Raw genomic sequence first — 19,171 nt, forward strand, 5'->3', positions numbered from 1 at the left:
TCTATCTATCTATCTATCTATCTATCTATCTATCTATCTATCTATCTATCTATCTATCTATCTATCTGATGGCGGGGCAAGGCGCTCATCAGGACCCATCAGGAGCAAGGGTGAAGTGTCTTTCCCAAGAACACAACGGACGTGACCAGGATGGTAGAAGGTGGGGATTGCACCAGTAACCCTCAGATTTCTGGCACAGCCACTCTGCCAACTTCGCCACGCCGTCCCCAGTCCCTAATCACCTGTCGCCTTTATTAGCAGCAGCCGGAATGAGACATGCTTTTGGAGCTGGAGTGGAAGCCAGAGAGCGAGAGAGAGAGGGAAACACAAACTGAGAAAAAGACATTTTTCAGGAAAGCAAAAGCCTTGCATGATTGATGAAAATAAAACAGTTTTGGAACCTGAATTCCGGGCTATCCTGGCAGTGTGTGGTGGTCCGAAGAACCCACTACATTACAGTACCCACTACACTACCTCTACATTTACATACAGCAATGTTAATATTTGCTTTCTGGTCCCTTGGCAAGTTTCACTGCAATAAGGCACTTTTGGTAGTCATCCACAAGCTTCTGCTTGAATTTTTTGACCACTCCTCTTGACAAAGTTGGTGCAGTTCAGCTAAATGTGTTGGTTTTCTGACATGGACTTGTTTCTTCATCATTGTCCACATGTCTAAAGTCAGGACTTACTTTGGGAAGGCCACTTTTGACGTGAGCGAAGTGAAGTATATTTACTCAAAGGGGGGTGGTTGGGTTGGGGGGTTGGGGGGGCTGTTTAGAGTGGCCGTGCCAGCAACTTGAGGGTTGCAGGTTCGATTCCCGCTTGTGCCATCCTAGTCACTGCCGTTGTGTCCTCGGGCAAGGCACTTTACCCACCTGCTCCCAGTGCCACCCACACTGGTTTAAATGTAACTTGGGTATTGGGTTTCACTATGTAAAGCGCTTTGAGTCACTTGAGAAAAGCGCTATATAAATATAGAGAGAAAAAGGGAGTTTTTTGGGGTTGGTGCACTAATTGTAAGTGTATATTGTGTTGTTTATGTTGATTTAATAAATAAATAAATTAATTAAAAAAAAAAAAAATTAAATAAATAAAATAAAAAAATACAAATAAAATTCTTCAGAGGCTTGGTACCAATCGATGATTGTAGCTTGTCCTGAAGAATTTGGAGGTAATCCTCCATTTTCATTGTCCCATTTACTCTCTGTAAAGCACACGTTTCATTGGCAGTAAAACGAGCACAGAGCATAATACTACCACCACCATGCTTGACGGTAGGTATGGTGTTCCTGGGACTAAAGGCCTCACCTTTTCTCCTACAAATATATTGCTGGGTATTGTGGCCAAACAGCTCCATTTTTGTTTCATCTGACCACAGAAATTTCTTCCAGAAGCTTTTATCTTTGTCCAGTCGGGTATTCCAACAGGACAATGACCCCGAACACACGTCAAAAGTGGTAAAGGAATGGCTAAATCAGGCTAGAATGAAGGTTTTAGTTCGGCCTTCCCAAAGTCCCGACTTAAACGTGTGGACAATGCTGAAGAAACAAGTCCATGTCAGAAAAGCAACATATTATAGAAGCATTTAAGTCTCACCTTAAAACTCATCTGTATACTCTAGCCTTTAAATAGACCTCCTTTTTAGACCAGTTGATCTGCCGCTTCTTTTCTTTCTCCTATGTCTCCCCCTCCCTTGTGGAGGGGGTCCGGTCCGATAACCATGGATGAAGTACTGGCTGTCCAGAGTCGAGACCCAGGATGGACCGCTCGCCTGTATCGATTGGGGACATCTCTACGCTGCTGATCCGCCTCCGCTTGAGATGGTTTCCTGTGGACGGGACTCTCGCTGCTTTCTTGGATCCGCTTGAACTGAACTCTCGCGGCTGTGTTGGAGCCACTATGGATTGAACTTTCACAGTATCATGTTAGACCCGCTCGACATCCATTGCTTTCGGTCCCCTAGAGGGGGGGGGTTGCCCACATCTGAGGTCCTCTCCAAGGTTTCTCATAGTCAGCATTGTCACTGGCGTCCCACTGGATGTGAATTCTCCCTGCCCACTGGGTGTGAGTTTTCCTTGCCCTTTTGTGGGTTCTTCCGAGGATGTTGTAGTCGTAATGATTTGTGCAGTCCTTTGAGACATTTGTGATTTGGGGCTATATAAATAAACATTGATTGATTGATTGATATTTAGCTGAACTGCACCAATTTTGTGGTGAAAAATTCAAAGCAGAAGCTTGTGGATGGCTACCAAAAGTGCCTTATTGCAGTGAAACTTGTAAGCAAATATTAACATTGCTGTATGTATACTTTTGACCCAGTAGAGCCATAATAAATTCATAAAAGTAGCAAACTTCATGAATGTTTTTTTCTGACCGAAGAGAGTGTCCGCCCTGAGATGGGTCGGTCGTGAGTTCGAACCCCGGCCGAAGACTATAAAAATGGGAGCCATTACCTCCCTGCTTGGCACTCAGCATCAAGGCTTGGAATTGGGGGTTAAATCACCAAAAATGATTCCCGGGCGCTGCCACCGCTGCTGCTCACTGCTCCCCTCTGGGGGTGGGTCAAATGCGGAGGATAATTTAGCCGCACCTAGTGTGGGTGTGACAATCATTGGTACTTTAACTTTAAATGTGTGTGTTGATGGCAGAGTGGAGCTCATCTTCTTACTGTGTCAATCATCTTCAGCAACTTTAATGTCCACTGGAAAAAAAAAAAATAATCAAATTATATATTCAACAGTGTCAATTTTCAGAGGGTACTTTTAGAGCGGGTGAGGCGGGGTTTCATTTGCCAAAAACCAACATCCTGCAGAAAGTAGGTCATAAATGTGTCTGTGGAGCAACATTCATGCCAAAGTATATCCAGTACATATTATCTAGACCATAGGGAGGGGTTTTAAATGTAGATTCTGATCATCCTTTTATGAAAAAAAAAAAAAAATGCCTCGACTTTACACTTCCTCAGCGACTATTCAAAAGGGCAACTTTCAAACGATGAATTAAAACATTTGCATATTCATGTCACCAGCCAACGAATTATTATCATTTATTTCTGATGTCACTGGTTAAAGGTCGACATTTGCAAATACCGTATTTTTCGGACTACAAGCTGCTACTTTTTTTCCTACGCTTTGAACCCTGCGGTTTATTAAACGATGTGGCTAATTTAGGGATTTTTCATTGTTATATTTTTGAGAATTATTTACTCTTATGCTTAAAGGCCGTTGCTAAAGTTATTATCAATTGTGCTGAAGTTTCACTTTTCTATCTGTGCAAAGGGGACATTGTCTCATATCAGTGTTTGTTTCCAGAACATCGAGTGCCGTGGCGCAGACAGAGCAGAGACACAACGATATCACGAGTTTCAGCACATTTGCATTTCATGAATAGTCAAATATTGTGTCTAATTTGGCTGCTGATATTCCACCACCCTTACTTCAGAAGCAGACTCAGTGATATAACAAGGGGCCTCCCAAATAAATAGTGGAGCACGTGGGCTGGACTTTAGAGTGTAGTTTGGATCTGTAACTAGAGAACAGCCCAAAACGTCTCTCCTCATTGAGCCAAATTGAACTTTGTCTCTGCATAATTCCTTGCTACTTCTCTGTTTAATAAATGTCATCAGTGTTTGAACCTGACATCTTCTATTCAACCAATAGTTTTCATTTTAGACCAACAGGGACACTAATTTGGATCCGTAACTAGAGTACAGCCCAAAACGTCTCTCCTCATTGAGCCAAATTGAACTCTGTCTCTGCATAATTCCTTGCTTCTTCTCTGTTTAATAAATGTCATCAGTGTTTGAACCTGACATCTTCTATTCAACCAATAGTTTTCATTTTAGACCAACAGGGACACTAGTTTGGATCTGTAACTAGAGTACAGCCCAAAACGTCTCTCCTCATTGAGCCAAATTGAACTCTGTCTCTGCATAATTCCTTGCTACTTCTCTGTTTAATAAATGTCATCAGTGTTTGAACCTGACATCTTCTATTCAACCAATAGTTTTCATTTTAGACCAACATGGACACTAAAAAGGTGTGTTATGGTTTGTGCCAAGGCTCCATCTTTCGGACGAGTTTGCTCACTGCAATAATAAACTTCCTGTTTTCTTGCCGTCAATCGGAAGAATAACCGTCGGTATTGTTTCTGCTCAAAATAATTCTCGATTCATCAGTCCCAAGCAACGTTTCTAAGTTTTACAATACAACCAAAACAATTCACATTTACTAAACCGTTTCATGTGTGACGTTGGTAGGAGAGTTTTCATGCATAGTTTGCATCGTTGGCATTAGTGAAAATGCTAAAATGTTTACAAGTGCCTGTGTTAGTATTAGTAACTTACAATGACGTTCATTTTTTATTGTTTCAGTTTTGTAATTTCACCAACAAATCACTGTGGAGTTACTCTAAGTCTGTTTAGCTGATTGGAGAGCCATCCTCCAGCTAGTGGGTCCGTGACCATAGCTTCAGTTTTGTTCGAGCAGCCGTTTTACTGCTGTGTGACAGGGCACGTTGCAAATAAACATTTACCAAAATTTTGGTATATTATTGTCCGGTGCGGCTAATATACCGTATTTTATTAAATTGCCGCCGGGTATATAGCATGCGCCTGCCTAGAATTGTTGCAGGGTCAAACTCGTTTCGCAAAATATTATTTTTATTAGCGCATGTCTAGAATTTCCGCCGGGTCAAACTCGTTTCGCCAAATAATTAGCATATGCCTAGAATTTCCCCCGGGTCAAACTCGTCACGTCACGAGTGACACTTCACCTGTCATCATTTTCAAAATGGAGGAGGCTGATTTCAATCATTTGAAATCACATAAAGGGAAGAAGATTAAGAGCTATTCAGTAGGATTTAAGGTCCAAGCTATTGAATATGCTAAAAAGAACAGTAAGCAGCTATGTTTTTTTAATATACCGTAGCTGCGTGTGTCAAATATGAGTCATTAAATGACTCCCGCCTCCTGGTGGTAGAGGGCGCTAGTGATCCTTCTTGCGACTACTCGGCTGCAGAAGAAGTGACAACAAGCAGCAAGAGTTTATTTTTTCCTCTTGCTTGCACTTTTAACATGGAGGATTACATATCCAAAATACAATTTTTTTTCTAAACTGGACTTTCAATCAAAGCAGGAGGTAATAAAGGAAGATCTCCATCGAGACAGAGAGACTTTTAAAACTGAAGAAAGATAAGGAAGACTTCTATAAACAAGTTATCGATGCTTTTGATCAGAAGGAGCTGCGCATGGACTTCATTTATAAGTAAAGGTAAGACCATAATAACGTTTTTTTTTATTAAATGTGCTTTTCATGATGGTATCCTTACATCACACTCAAATTTATAAGAGCAGGCCTAAATTTACAGCATGCCTTAGGTAAGCGCCGGAGTGAAGAGAGGTTTTAAATTAATTAGCGCCCCGACGGCAATTCAAGGAAATACGGTAGGTTAAATAATATTTGTCTAACATTTGCTGGGTGCGGCTGGATGACTTCTGTGCTCTGTAACCCGGAAAAACCAGTAAACAAGTTTCCCCTTTGCCATGCCGTGAATACACAACTCTTTTCAACGTACTGGAATACTTCTCCTTGGTTTCTGTTCGTCACAAATGTGTTCAGCCCTCTGAACACGAGGGAGGGTTGACTGGAGTTGAGGTTTTGCTACGAGAGATCTTCCCTTTGTTATTGAGGCAGTTTGATGAGAGAACAATATTCCATGTTTGTTTGTGAGGCTGCCAGGAATCCTCGGTGACTAAGTGTGTGTTCTCTCTCTAACTGAGTGTGTACAGTTCACATTCCTCTTATTTCATGCAAAGAACCCCCATCCTGCTCTTGGGTGTGACTTTCCAGGCTGTTCTCTAACCCCCCCAGAGGGAACCAATGAGACCTTGACATGGTCTCTGGTGGTTAGAAGCCACGGTTCTCCCTGCCCTAGCAGCCTCTCTGGAAAGTGATCTCTTGTGGGGTTTCTTGATATAGAACCATGCTGAATGGTTGTTTAGCTAATTGGAGAGCCATCCCCCAGCTAGTGGGTCCGCGACCACGGCTTCCGTTTTGTTTGATCGGCCGTTTTACTTCTGTGTGACAGGGCACATCACAAATAAACATTTACCAAACCTTTGGGTGCGGCTAATATATGTAAAATAATCGTTTTTCAACATTTGCTGGGTGCGGCTCGATGACTTCTGTGCTCTGTAAAAACCAGTAAACAAGTTTCCCCTTCGCCATGCCGTGAATACACAACTCTTTTCAACTCTTTGCCTTCGTACTGGAATACTTCTCATTGGTTTCTGTACGTCACAAATGTGTTCAGCCTTCGGAACACGAGGGAGGGTTGACTGGAGTTGAGGTTTTCTACGAGAAATCGTCCCTTTTTTATTGAGGCAGTTTGATGAGAGAACAATATTCCATGTTTGTTTGTGAGGCTGCCAGGAATCCTCGGTGACTAAGTGTGTGTTCTCTCTCTCACTGAATGTGTACAGTTCACATTCCTCTTATTTCATGCAAAGAACCCCCATCCTGCTCTTGGGTGTGACTTTCCAGGCTGTTCTCTAACCCCTCCAGAGGGAACCACTAAGACCATGACATGGTCTCTGGTGGTTAGAAGCCACGGTTCTCCCAGCCCTAGCAGCCTCTCTGGAAAGTGATCTCTTGTGGGGTTTCTTGATATAGAGCCATGCTGAATGGTTGTTTAGCTAATTGGAGAGCCATCCCCCAGCTAGTGGGTCCGTGACCATGGCTTCAGTTTTGTTTGATCGGACGTTTTACTTCTGTGTGACAGGGCACATCACAAATAAACATTTACCAAACATTTGGGTGCGGCTAATATATGTAAAATAATCGTTTTTCAACATTTGCTGGGTGCGGCTCGATGACTTCTGTGCTCTGTAACCCGGAAAATACAGTAAACAAGTTTCCCCTTTGCCATGCCGTGAATACACAACTCTTTTCAACTCTTTGCCTTCGTACTGGAATACTTCTCCTTGGTTTCTGTACGTCACAAATGTGTTCAGCCTTCGGAACACGAGGGAGGGTTGACTGGAGTTGAGGTTTTCTACGAAAAATCATCCCTTTTTTATTGAGGCAGTTTGATGAGAGAACAATATTCCATGTTTGTTTGTGAGGCTGCCAGGAATCCTCGGTGACTGAGTGTGTGTTGTCTCTCTCACTGAGTGTGTACAGTTCACATTCCTCTTATTTCATGCAAAGAACCCCCATCCTGCTCTCTGGTGTGACTTTCCAGACTATCCTCTAACATCCCCCTTCCAGAGGGAACCAATGAGACCATGGCATGGTCTCTGTTGCCACGGTTCTCCCTGCCCTAGCAGCCTCTCTGGAAAGTGATCTCTTGTGGGGTTTCTTGATATAGAGCCTCTGGTGTGACTTTCCAGGCTGTTCTCTAACACTTCCCAGAGGGAACCAATAAAACCATGGCATGGTCTCTGGTGGTTAGAAGCCAGGGTTCTCCCTCTCTGGAAAGTGATCTCTTGTGGGGTTTCTTGATACAGAACCTCTGGTGTGACTTTCCAGGCTGTTGTCTAACACTTCCCAGAGGGAACCAATAAAACCATGGCATGGTCTCTGGTGGTTAGAAGCCACGGTTCTCCCTCTCTGGAAAGTCATCTCTTGTGGGGTTTCTTGATATAGAGCCATGCTGAATGACTCGGGTGGGAGCGGAGTTGAGAAGTGTGCCGACACACCGAGAACCAAAGATTTAGCCCACACCTCAGCTTGTCTGCTCTGGCTGTTTTGTTCCAACGGCTGTACAAAGTAGCCATGTTGTTGTTATCAACAATGATAAGGAAAAGGCCGTTCAAAAACACGATATCTGCTTGCCTCTCCTGCAGTTAACGCCGGCGGATATAAAAGAGCATTTCTTTTCTCTCTGGGCGCGTCATGTTCAAACCGTGACCTCGGTCTTGCTGTTGGTGGGAAGTCCCTTGTGCTTGGGGTGCACATGTGGTGAGTGGCTGTAGGCCAGCGGTTGGGAGAAGAGCTCGGGCAGCGTCTCGATGCTGAACTGCCTCTTGTTGGAGTAGGCCTGGCGCCGGCTGTTGGGCTGGTGCAGGGGCTGGTGGTGCTGCTGCTGGATGGGGTGGTGCTGCTGGCCCATGTGGGACGCAGCGGGCCGCTGGCCGTGGCTCTTACTGGGGTCCCAGACTTTGAAGGCCGAGCCCGACGTGAGCGGGTGGGTGTTGGTTTTCGAGATCTTGGGCTTGGGGATCTGGGAAGCGTTGATGGTGATGGCCAGCGGTGCGTGGATGTCGGGCGGGGGGAGGAAGGACTTTTCCTTCGGGTGGAAGTTGATTGGCTGGAAAGTAGGCGGAGACTGGCGGTGGGTGTAGTCCACCATGGGGTAGCTCTTGTAGTAATCTCTGGGAGTTGTGTCTGGATTGGTAGGAGAGAAAGATACAGAGTAGGTGAACAGATGTAAAGGTTCTGGGTCACATGTGTCAAACTCAAATCTGACATAATTTAATCTGGCTCGCCGAATCATTCAATTTACATCGTTGCATCTTTTATTGTGGCCCTGCTGAATCGGGCTTGTCACATCATTTAAAGTGGCCTGTATCCTAACTAATGTGGCTTGTCACATCGTTTAATTAGGCTTGTCACATCTTTAACAGTGACTTGTCACATCGTTTAAAGTGGCTTATCACATCATTTAGTGTTGCCAATCAACCTATCCCCAGGTGCAGGTCTTTGGAGGTGGGAGGGGCCTATCCCAGGTGCACTAGGGCGGTAGGCGGGGGACACCCTGGACAAGTGTCCACCTCATCACAGGACCAACACAGATAGACAGCATTCACACACCAGGGACCATTTACTGTTGCCAATCAACCTACCCCCAGGTGCATGTCTTTGGAGGTGGGAGGGGCCTATCCCCAGGTGCATGTCTTTGGAGGTGGGAGGGGCCTATCCCCAGGTGCATGTCTTTGGAGGTGGGAGGAAGCCTGGAGTACCCGGGGAGAACATGCAAACTCCACACAGAAAGACCCCGAGCACGGTGGTCAAACCCAAGACCTTCGTATTGTGAGGCACATGCGCTAACCCCTGCACCACCGTGCTGTCCTCATCACAATGTAACAGATTTATTTCTTGATCCACAATCTCCCCCTCTACAAAGTCTGATGTACGGATAGAAATAGTAGAAATAGAAACAGAAAGTACTTTATTGATCCCTGGGGGGAATTCCGCACCACAGTTCGCCAATAAACATGTTCTGTTCTTCCAGTTCTATTCTGAACTAGTCCTGCCTGAGTCAACAGCTCCTCTCCTCCCCTGCTGAAGTGCACTCCCTTTTGCCTCAGTTGCTTCAAGACCATAAATCAGTTAATCAATTCCATCCAATCAATATCTTCCTTTGGTGTTTAATCAAGGGTGATGCCCACCCCTAAGTCAAAGCCAGCTCCTCTAAGGACTACACCGTCAAAGCAAACATTCAGGCTGTGTGCGCCCCCAAGGATATGTTTGTTATTTCGTGGAAGTGTTGCATGGAGCAGGAAGAGGTACGGTTTTAAAAGCGCTCCCTCTCTGGTCAACATATGAAATAACAAGTGTGTGTAAAAAAAGTTAAATGAGTCCCCATTGGCCAAAATAATAATAACATACATTTTTTTAAAATAAAATATATATATATTTGCGTATATAGTGACATACTGTAAACACGAAGTAAATAATGAAGATTAAAACCAATTATTAACGAAAAATTCAAAATTCAGATGGCGGTATTTGAGGGTTGCAGGTTCGATCCCCGCTTCCGCCTTCCCGGTTCCTGCCGTTGTGTCCTTGGGCAAGACACTTGACCCACCTGCTCCCAGTGCCACCCACACTGCTTTAAAAGTAACTTAGATATTTAGTTTCACTATGTAAAGCGCTTTGAGTCACCAGAGAAAAAGCGCTATATAAATATAATTCATTTCACTTCACACACTTCATTTAAAAAAATATATCAAAATGAGGGTGGTCCCAAAAAGGAAAGAGTTTTCAAATTGACCGTGTGTCGGATTTAAAAGGGTTCCCCCTCTGGTCAACATACGAAATAACAAGTGTGTGTAAAAGAATTAGAATGTGGCCAAAATAATAAAAACATAAAACAATATACATATGTATATAGAGACATACTGTAAAAACAAAGTAAATAATGAAGATTAAAACCGATTACTGACAAAAAATTCAAAAATCAGTTTTTTTCCCCCAAAAATCGCCCAAAATTTCTCATTCTTTCTGTTGTATTGCAATGTTTTCTCATAAAAGTATTACTTTATGTGAAATTATTACTTTTTAATGCAAAGTGGTGACGCAATATTGCCAATTTTTGTTGTTGTTCTTGTAAAACAGTGACATTTTTGGAGTAGAATTATGACTTTTGTCATAATTTTGCCAAGTGAAATTCCGGTTATTATTATAATGTTGCTAAGTTTTCTAATAAAATTGTTTACATACACTTGTGAAGAACATCATGTCATGGCTGTCTTGAGTCTGTCTTTCTACAACTCTTATTTTTTTTTTTGATAGAGTGGTTGGTGTGATAACAAATAATGTAATAATGTAATAATGAAGTAAATAATGAAGATTTAAACCAATTACTAAGAAACAATGGATGGATGGATGGATGGATGGATGGATGGATGGGTTTATTGTGGGTATAAGTGATAATACAATGTTTGGTTGACGGCTTCTGACTTCTGTAGAGTTTATAAGTATCACACTTATCACGCACCTGTTTAATTGTAATGAGCATAATAATACCACCACCATGATTAACGGTAGGTATTGTGTTCCTGGGATTAAAAGACCTCACCTTTTCTCTTCCAAACATATTTGTCATGTCTGTGTGATCATGTTTTTTTTTAGTCATGTTCTGTTTGTTTTTTGGACACTCAGTTCCTGTTTTTGCACTTCCTTGTTTATTTCGTTTCCATGACTACCCTTTAGTGTTCACCTGTCCTCGTGTCTCGCACCTGTTTTCACTGATCATGTCACTGCTATTTAAGTCGGTCTGTTTCTGTTGTTTGTCCTGGCAACATCACCATCTATTACCCCTACTCACGTCGTGCCATGTTACCTCCACTCTGCTTCATGTCCTGTTTCACAGTTCCGTGCCAAGTAAGTTTTTGTTTATTGTTCATAGTTTGTTCATAGTCAAGTTTGTTCTCCGCCATTGTGCGCGCCTTTTGTTTGCTTCTTTTTTTGTAGTTAGTGTTAAAATAAAAAATGTCATTACCTTCACGCCTTGCCCGCTCCGACTTTCCTTTGCATTCCGGGAAAACAAACCCCAAAGTCCATGTTCTGACACATTCTAGCCTGATTTAGCCATTCCTTTACCACTTTTGACGTGTGTTTGTGGTCAAAACCCAAATGCGCCCATGATTTTAGCTTGTCCTGAAGAATTTGGAGGTAATCCTCCTGTTTCATCGTCCCATTTACTCTCTGTAAAGCACCAGTTCCATTGGCAGCAAAACAGGCCCAGAGCATAATAATACCACCACTATGCTTAACGGTAGGTATTGTGTTCCTGGGATTAAAAAGCCTCACCTTTTCTCCTCCAAACATATTTGTCATGTCTGTGTGATCATGTTTTGTTTTAGTCATGTTCTGTTTGTTTTTTGGACACTCCGTTCCTGTTTTTGCACTTCCTTGTTTATTTCGTTTCCATGACTACCCTTTAGTGTTCACCTGTCCTCGTGTCTCGCACCTGTTTTCACTGATCATTTCACTGCTATTTAAGTCGGTCTGTTTCTGTTGTTTGTCCTGGCAACATCACCATCTATTACCCCTACTCACGTCATGCCATGTTACCTCCACTCTGCTTCATGTCCTGTTTCACAGTTCCGTGCCAAGTAAGTTTTTGTTTATTGTTCATAGTTTGTTCATAGTCAAGTTTGTTCTCCGCCATTGTGCGCGCCTTTTGTTTGCTTCTTTTTTTGTAGTTAGTGTTAAAATAAAAAATGTCATTACCTTCACGCCTTGCCCGCTCAAACTTTCCTTTGCATTCTGGGAAAACAAACCCCAAAGTCCACGTTCTGACACATTCTAGCCTGATGTAGCCATTCCTTTACCACTTTTGACATGTGTTTGTGGTCAAAAACCTAAATGCGCCTATGATTTTAACTTGTCCTGAAGAATTTGGAGGTAATCCTCCTGTTTCATTGTCCCATTTACTCTCTGTAAAGCACCAGTTCCATTGGCAGCAAAACAGGCCCAGAGCATAATAATACCACCACTATGCTTAACGGTAGGTGTTGTGTTCCTGGGATTAAAAAGCCTCACCTTTTCTCCTCCAAACATATTTGTCATGTCTGTGTGATCATGTTTTGTTTTAGTCATGTTCTGTTTGTTTTTTGGACACTCAGTTCCTGTTTTTGCACTTCCTTGTTTATTTCGTTTCCATGACTACCCTTTAGTGTTCACCTGTCCTCGTGTCTCGCACCTGTTTTCACTGATCATGTCACTGCTATTTAAGTCGGTCTGTTTCTGTTGTTTGTCCTGGCAACATCACCATCTATTACCCCTACTCACGTCATGCCATGTTACCTCCACTCTGCTTCATGTCCTGTTTCACAGTTCCACAGTTTTTGTTTATTGTTCATAGTTTCTGCCTTTGTGCAAGTTTTGTTTCATTAGTCAAGTTTGTTCTCCGCCATTGTGCGCGCCTTTTGTTTGCTTCTTTTTTTGTAGTTAGTGTTAAAATAAAAAAATGTCATTACCTTCACGCCTTGCCCGCTCCGACTTTCCTTTGCATTCCGGGAAAACAAACCCCAAAGTCCACGTTCTGACACATTCTAGCCTGATTTAGCCATTCCTTTACCACTTTTGACGTGTGTTTGTGGTCAAAACCCAAATGCGCCCATGATTTTAGCTTGTCCTGAAGAATTTGGAGGTAATCCTCCTGTTTCATCGTCCCATTTACTCTCTGTAAAGCACCAGTTTCATTGGCAGCAAAACAGGCCCAGAACATAATACTACCACCACTATGCTTAACGGTAGGTATTGTGTTCCTGGGATTAAAAGGCTTAACCTTTTCTCCTCCAAACATATTTGTCATGTCTTTGTGATTATGTTTTGTTTTAGTCATGTTCTGTTTGTTTTTTGGAACTTCAGTTCCTGTTTTTGCACTTCCTTGTTTATTTCGTTTCCATGACTACCCTTTAGTGTTCACCTGTCCTCGTGTCTCGCACCTGTTTTCACTGATCATGTCACTGCTATTTAAGTCGGTCTGTTTCTGTTGTTTGTCCTGGCAACATCACCATCTATTACCCCTACTCACGTCATGCCATGTTACCTCCACTCTGCTTCATGTCCTGTTTCACAGTTCCGTGCCAAGTAAGTTTTTGTTTATTGTTCATAGTTTGTTCATAGTCAAGTTTGTTCTCCGCCATTGTGCGCGCCTTTTGTTTGCTTCTTTTTTTTGTAGTTAGTGTTAAAATAAAAAATGTCATTACCTTCACGCCTTGCCCGCTCCAACTTTCCTTTGCATTCCGGGAAAACAAACCCCAAAGTCCACGTTCTGGCACATTCTAGCCTGATTTAGCCATTCCTTTACCACTTTTGACATGTGTTTGTGGTCAAAACCCAAATGCGCCCATGATTTTAGCTTGTCCTGAAGAATTTGGAGGTAATCCTCCTGTTTCATTGTCCCATTTACTCTCTGTAAAGCACCAGTTCCATTGGCAGCAAAACAGGCCCAGAGTATAATACTACCACCACCATGCTTAACGGTAGGTATTGTGTTCCTGGGATTAAAAAGCCTCACCTTTTCTCCTCCAAACATATTTGTCATGTCTTTGTGATTATGTTTTGTTTTAGTCATGTTCTGTTTGTTTTTTGGAACTTCAGTTCCTGTTTTTGCACTTCCTTGTTTATTTCGTTTCCATGACTACCCTTTAGTGTTCACCTGTCCTCGTGTCTCGCACCTGTTTTCACTGATCATGTCACTGCTATTTAAGTCGGTCTGTTTCTGTTGTTTGTCCTGGCAACATCACCATCTATTACCCCTACTCACGTCATGCCATGTTACCTACCACCACTATGCTTAACGGTAGGTATGGTGTTCCTGGGATTAAAAAGCCTCACCTTTTCTCCTCCAAACATATTTGTCATGTCTTTGTGATTATGTTTTGTTTTAGTCATGTTCTGTTTGTTTTTTGGAACTTCAGTTCCTGTTTTTGCACTTCCTTGTTTATTTCGTTTCCATGACTACCCATTAGTTTCCACCTGTCCTCATGTCTCGCACCTGTTTTCACTGATCATGTCACTGCTATTTAAGTCGGTCTGTTTCTGTTGTTCGTCCTGGCAACATCACCATCTATTACCCCTACTCACGTCATGCCATGTTACCTACCACCACTATGCTTAACGGTAGGTATGGTGTTCCTGGGATTAAAAAGCCTCACCTTTTCTCCTCCAAACATATTTGTCATGTCTTTGTGATTATGTTTTGTTTTAGTCATGTTCTGTTTGTTTTTTGGAACTTCAGTTCCTGTTTTTGCACTTCCTTGTTTATTTCGTTTCCATGACTACCCATTAGTTTCCACCTGTCCACATGTCTCGCACCTGTTTTCACTGATCATGTCACTGCTATTTAAGTCGGTCTGTTTCTGTTGTTCGTCCTGGCAACATCACCATCTATTACCCCTACTCACGTCATGCCATGTTACCTAGCCCCACTATGCTTAACGGTAGGTATGGTGTTCCTGGGATTAAAAATCCTCACCTTTTCTCCTCCAAACATATTGCTGGGTATTGTGGCCAAACAGCTCCATTTTTGTTTCATCCGACCACAAAACTATCCTGCAGAAGGTTGTATCTTTGTCAAATTACTATCGAATGATTGGAAACTCAACACAGCCATGAGATGATGTTTTTTACAAGTGTATGCACACTTTTGACCACGACTGTACATGTTGCAGGAAGAAGGAGTGTTGTACAAAAGCATAAGGACAGAAAGTAGAACACGTTCAGCACGTCATGTCAGATTAGTGCCTTGCTCTGTGAGCAGAACGGGACTCTGCCGCTCGGTCATCACCACAAACACACAAACACACACACACACTAGCCTTAAGACACTACCAACCTTGTTTTACCCCTTTTATGAATAATTGTCTTCCTCTCGTAAAACAAGGCAATCTTGTGCGTCAACCTTCAGTCGGTCTCTATGGTGTTGTGTTGCTGTGCTTCTTCTTCTTCTCTTCTGCAGTGACGGGATTGTGTTGCAAGGGGAAACACGTCACTGGTGTGGAAAGGAGCGACGCCACATTGGTGTGCAAGGTGCAGTCTCAGCACCGGTAGCGTCTTTGGAGTCACAATGTGGTCATAAAGATTGCAAAGCTTTGGCCCACACTCGCATGCTGCATGACCTGGCAACCCACCAGTGACTCCTCATGTGTGTGTCCTTGGTCCACACGGCCAGGTCTCTTAGAATACTGTTGCTTTGTCTCCTAGCCAAATAATTGGAAATCATAAGGCACTCGAGAATTTTTTGGGGGTATAAAATATATGGATGGCTGGATACACACACGTATATATATATATATATATATTAGGGGTGGGCAAATTAATGCATTAATTACGAGTTAACTCATCAATTTATTAACGCCGACAATTATTTTATCGCACATTTGCGTATGTTGTTTACATGCTTTTATTTTGTTAACGCCTTTTCTTAACAAGATGGCATCTCCCGGATGTACTTCGGCGTCGATAAAGATGGAACATTTGGCTAAAATACCGGACAATTCTGCTAATTTCCTGGCTGGCTTACAGCGTGGTCACTCCGGGATCACTTACGACCGCCAGACAATTCTGGATGTGGATAGATCGGGCCGTTTTGGACTGAATGAGGCGTGCTAGCTAGCATGGGAATACTTTGCCGGCTACATCCAGCGGCCTGTGAAGCAGCGGAGTATATGTGTTGTCTGTCTATTTATGAATAATGCAGACCAGGAGTGTTGGCTGAGTTCTTAACGTTTGCTTTCAGAGCGTGCATATCACAACATACAAGATGTCGTCATGGCGACACAACCTATACATGCTCCTCACTCCTGTTGCATGCTGGGTAGGGTAGTTCTTTTATTCCCTGGCTCATAACATCACAATATAGTACCATGTATATGATGCCTTCAGTTTATCAAAGCACCAAGCAAACAATCGGAAAATTCCCATCATATCAATTCCTAGATATGGTCATAATTATTTTAAGTGCACTACGCAGAATAAACACAACATTATTAATATTGCTACTACGGATAATTTGATCAAAAATTCCCTAAAACAGCCCACTACCTATAATATAGTTTTTTTTAAACATAAGACCCTGATAAAAAAAAATGTTTCTGCTGTTACCTCAGAAATTGCCTGTTCAGATGTTATGATTGTGGCTCAGAGATTTGTATGTAGATTATATTTATTTTCCATAACAAACAGGATAACTTAAATACCCTGGCAGTGGCAATAAGCTTAAATGTTTGTATTTACATTTTTGGAGTTGATTTTCCTAAAATATGCTATTTAACTGCTACTGTTTAACAAGGACTGATTTAAATTATGTTTGCACAACAAATGTTTTGGCGCTTTTGTTCATGTGGGAGAATATTCCAATAAAGGTGCACTACACACTACTTTTGAATTCATTATTGGGCTTTGCGTATACAATGCAGTTAATCGCGATTAATCGGAGAAATAGTGCGATTAACTTCGATTAACATTTTTAATCGTTGCCCAGCCCTAATATATAGTTTGGTAGTACATCTAAGAAGGACAGCTCCAGATTGGAGAAACTGATCAGGCGGGCCGGTTCTATGATCGGCATGAAACTGGACTCGCTGGTCTAACTATGATAGAATAATCATGTATATATATTATCACACAAACTTTAGTATGCTTAAAGTCCATTGATATAGTTATTAGCTATTGTGCTCAAGTTAGACTATTGTATCTGTGCAAGGACAAATCTTCTTGTCTGAGGGGTGGCCTCAGCCGCAGATGTTATCGTTGTTTTAGCCGAGGACTTCATGGACCTCAACGTAGATAAGTCGACAGCACGCAGACGAAGCAGAGAAAGGGCGAAATCAAATCATTCCGTCACATATTCTGCATTCTTTGCAAAATATATGTGACCACTCCTTTTAGAGGCGGCCTCAGTGACGTTGACTATGGAACCCTGAATAAATAGAGGGACGCGGGAGCTGAACTTTAGAGCGCAGGGCGAGATTGTGACTAAGTGTGCAGCGCCATGCGTTCTCCTCATGAGCTAAATTGAACTCTGTCTCTGCATGGTTCCTTGCTTCTTGTCTGATTAATAGATGTCATCAGTGTTTGAACCTGACACGGTGGCAGAGAAGAGGACTGTGGAAAAACTAGTGAGCATCCTGGATGATGCCAGTCACCCTCTGCATACTGTTATCAGTAGCCAGAGGAGCCTGTTCAGTGCTAGACTGCTTCATCCCAAGTGCAGGACTAATAGACTCAAAGATTGTACAACTCCTCTCTAGTTTCTCTTGTTATATTCTTGGGCGAAGGTGCGTGTTCCAACAGGACAATGAAAACAAAGACACGTCAAAAGTGGTAAAGGAATGGCTAAATCACAAAAAGAAATTAAGGTAAACTCAAAACATCCTACTTACTTTTTGACCACGACTAATATTTGACAGCCCTGTTATGAAAGAAAGCAACCCAGCAGTCTTTCCGAGCGTAGTCCCAGTGTTCCACGCGGGGTGATGTTCTAGCAGGGTGAACAAGAAGCAAGTTCCCTGAGGTCACGTGCGTGTCACTGATTGTACTTGCATCATTCCTCATCTGTCCTTCCATGTGATGCGTGGTGATGGCGTGTAGACCACGTGCCTCGGACTACATGTTTGTTAGGCAGGCCCGAGGAACATGTTGCTATGTTCGAGGAGGACAGGGAGAAAAGCCACAGGGCATCGGATGTAGCCACTGTCCACACCACTGTCCACAACACTGTCCACACCACTGTCCACACCACTGTCCCCACCACTGTCCACACCACTGTCCACACCACTGTCCACACCACTGTCCACAACACTGTCCACACCACTGTCCACACCACTGTCCCCACCACTGTCCACACCACTGTCCACACCACTGTCCACACCACTGTCCACACCACTGTCCACACCACTGTCCACACCACTGTCCACAACACTGTCCACACCACTGTCCACAACACTGTCCACACCACTGTCCACAACACAGGCCACACCACTGTCCACACCACTGTCCAGAACACTGTCCACACCACTGTCCACACCACTGTCCACAACACTGTCCACACCACTGTCCCCACCACTGTCCACACCACTGTCCACACCACTGTCCAGACCACTGTCCCCACCACTGTCCACACCACTGTCCACACCACTGTCCACACCACTGTCCACACATCTGTCTACACCACTCTCCACACCACTGTTCCCACCACTGTCCACACCACTGTCCACACCACTGTCCACAACACTGTCCACACCACTGTCCACAACACAGGCCACACCACTGTCCACACCACTGTCCAGAACACTGTCCACACCACTGTCCACACCACTGTCCACACCACTGTCTACACCACTGTCCACACCACTGTCCACACCACTCTCCACACCACTGTCCACAACACTGTCCACATCACTGTCCACACCACTGTCCACACCACTGTCCCCACCACTGTCCACACCACTGTCCACACCACTGTCCACAACACTGTCCACACCACTGTCCACACCACTGTCCACACCACTGTCCACACCACTCTCCACACTACTGTCCCCACCACTGTCCACACCACTGTCCCCACCACTGTCCCCACCACTGTCCCCACCACTGTCCACACCACTGTCCACACCACTGTCCACACCACTGTCCCCACCACTGTCCACACAACTGTCCACCCCACTGTCCACACCACTGTCCACACCACTGTCCACACCACTGTCTACACCACTCTCCACACCACTGTCCACACCACTGTCTACACCACTCTCCACACCACTGTCCGCACCACTGTCCACACCACTGTCCGCAACACTGTCCACACCACTGTCCGCACCACTGTCCACACCACTGTCCACACCACTGTCCACACCACTGTCCACATCACTGTCCACACCACTGTCCACAACACTGTCCACACCACTCTCCCCACCACTGTCCACACCACT

The 19,171-nt window shown here is 43.6% G+C and overlaps 1 protein-coding gene across 1 annotated transcript in view; it reads right to left on the minus strand.

Annotated features, from left to right (window-relative positions):
- Positions 1-6,217: 6,217 nt before the first annotated feature.
- The window catches only part of LOC133555812 (protein shisa-8-like), a 188,336-nt gene continuing 175,382 nt past the window's right edge, over positions 6,218-19,171 (minus strand). Inside the window, exon 5 of the mRNA XM_061905208.1 lies at positions 6,218-8,387. Within this exon, the coding sequence (XP_061761192.1) occupies positions 7,900-8,387 (488 nt within the window). The 3' untranslated portion in view covers positions 6,218-7,899. The remainder of the gene's footprint in view (positions 8,388-19,171) is intronic.

This window comes from Nerophis ophidion, linkage group LG07 (assembly GCF_033978795.1).
Source record: "Nerophis ophidion isolate RoL-2023_Sa linkage group LG07, RoL_Noph_v1.0, whole genome shotgun sequence".
Taxonomy (NCBI): Eukaryota; Metazoa; Chordata; class Actinopteri; order Syngnathiformes; family Syngnathidae; genus Nerophis; species Nerophis ophidion.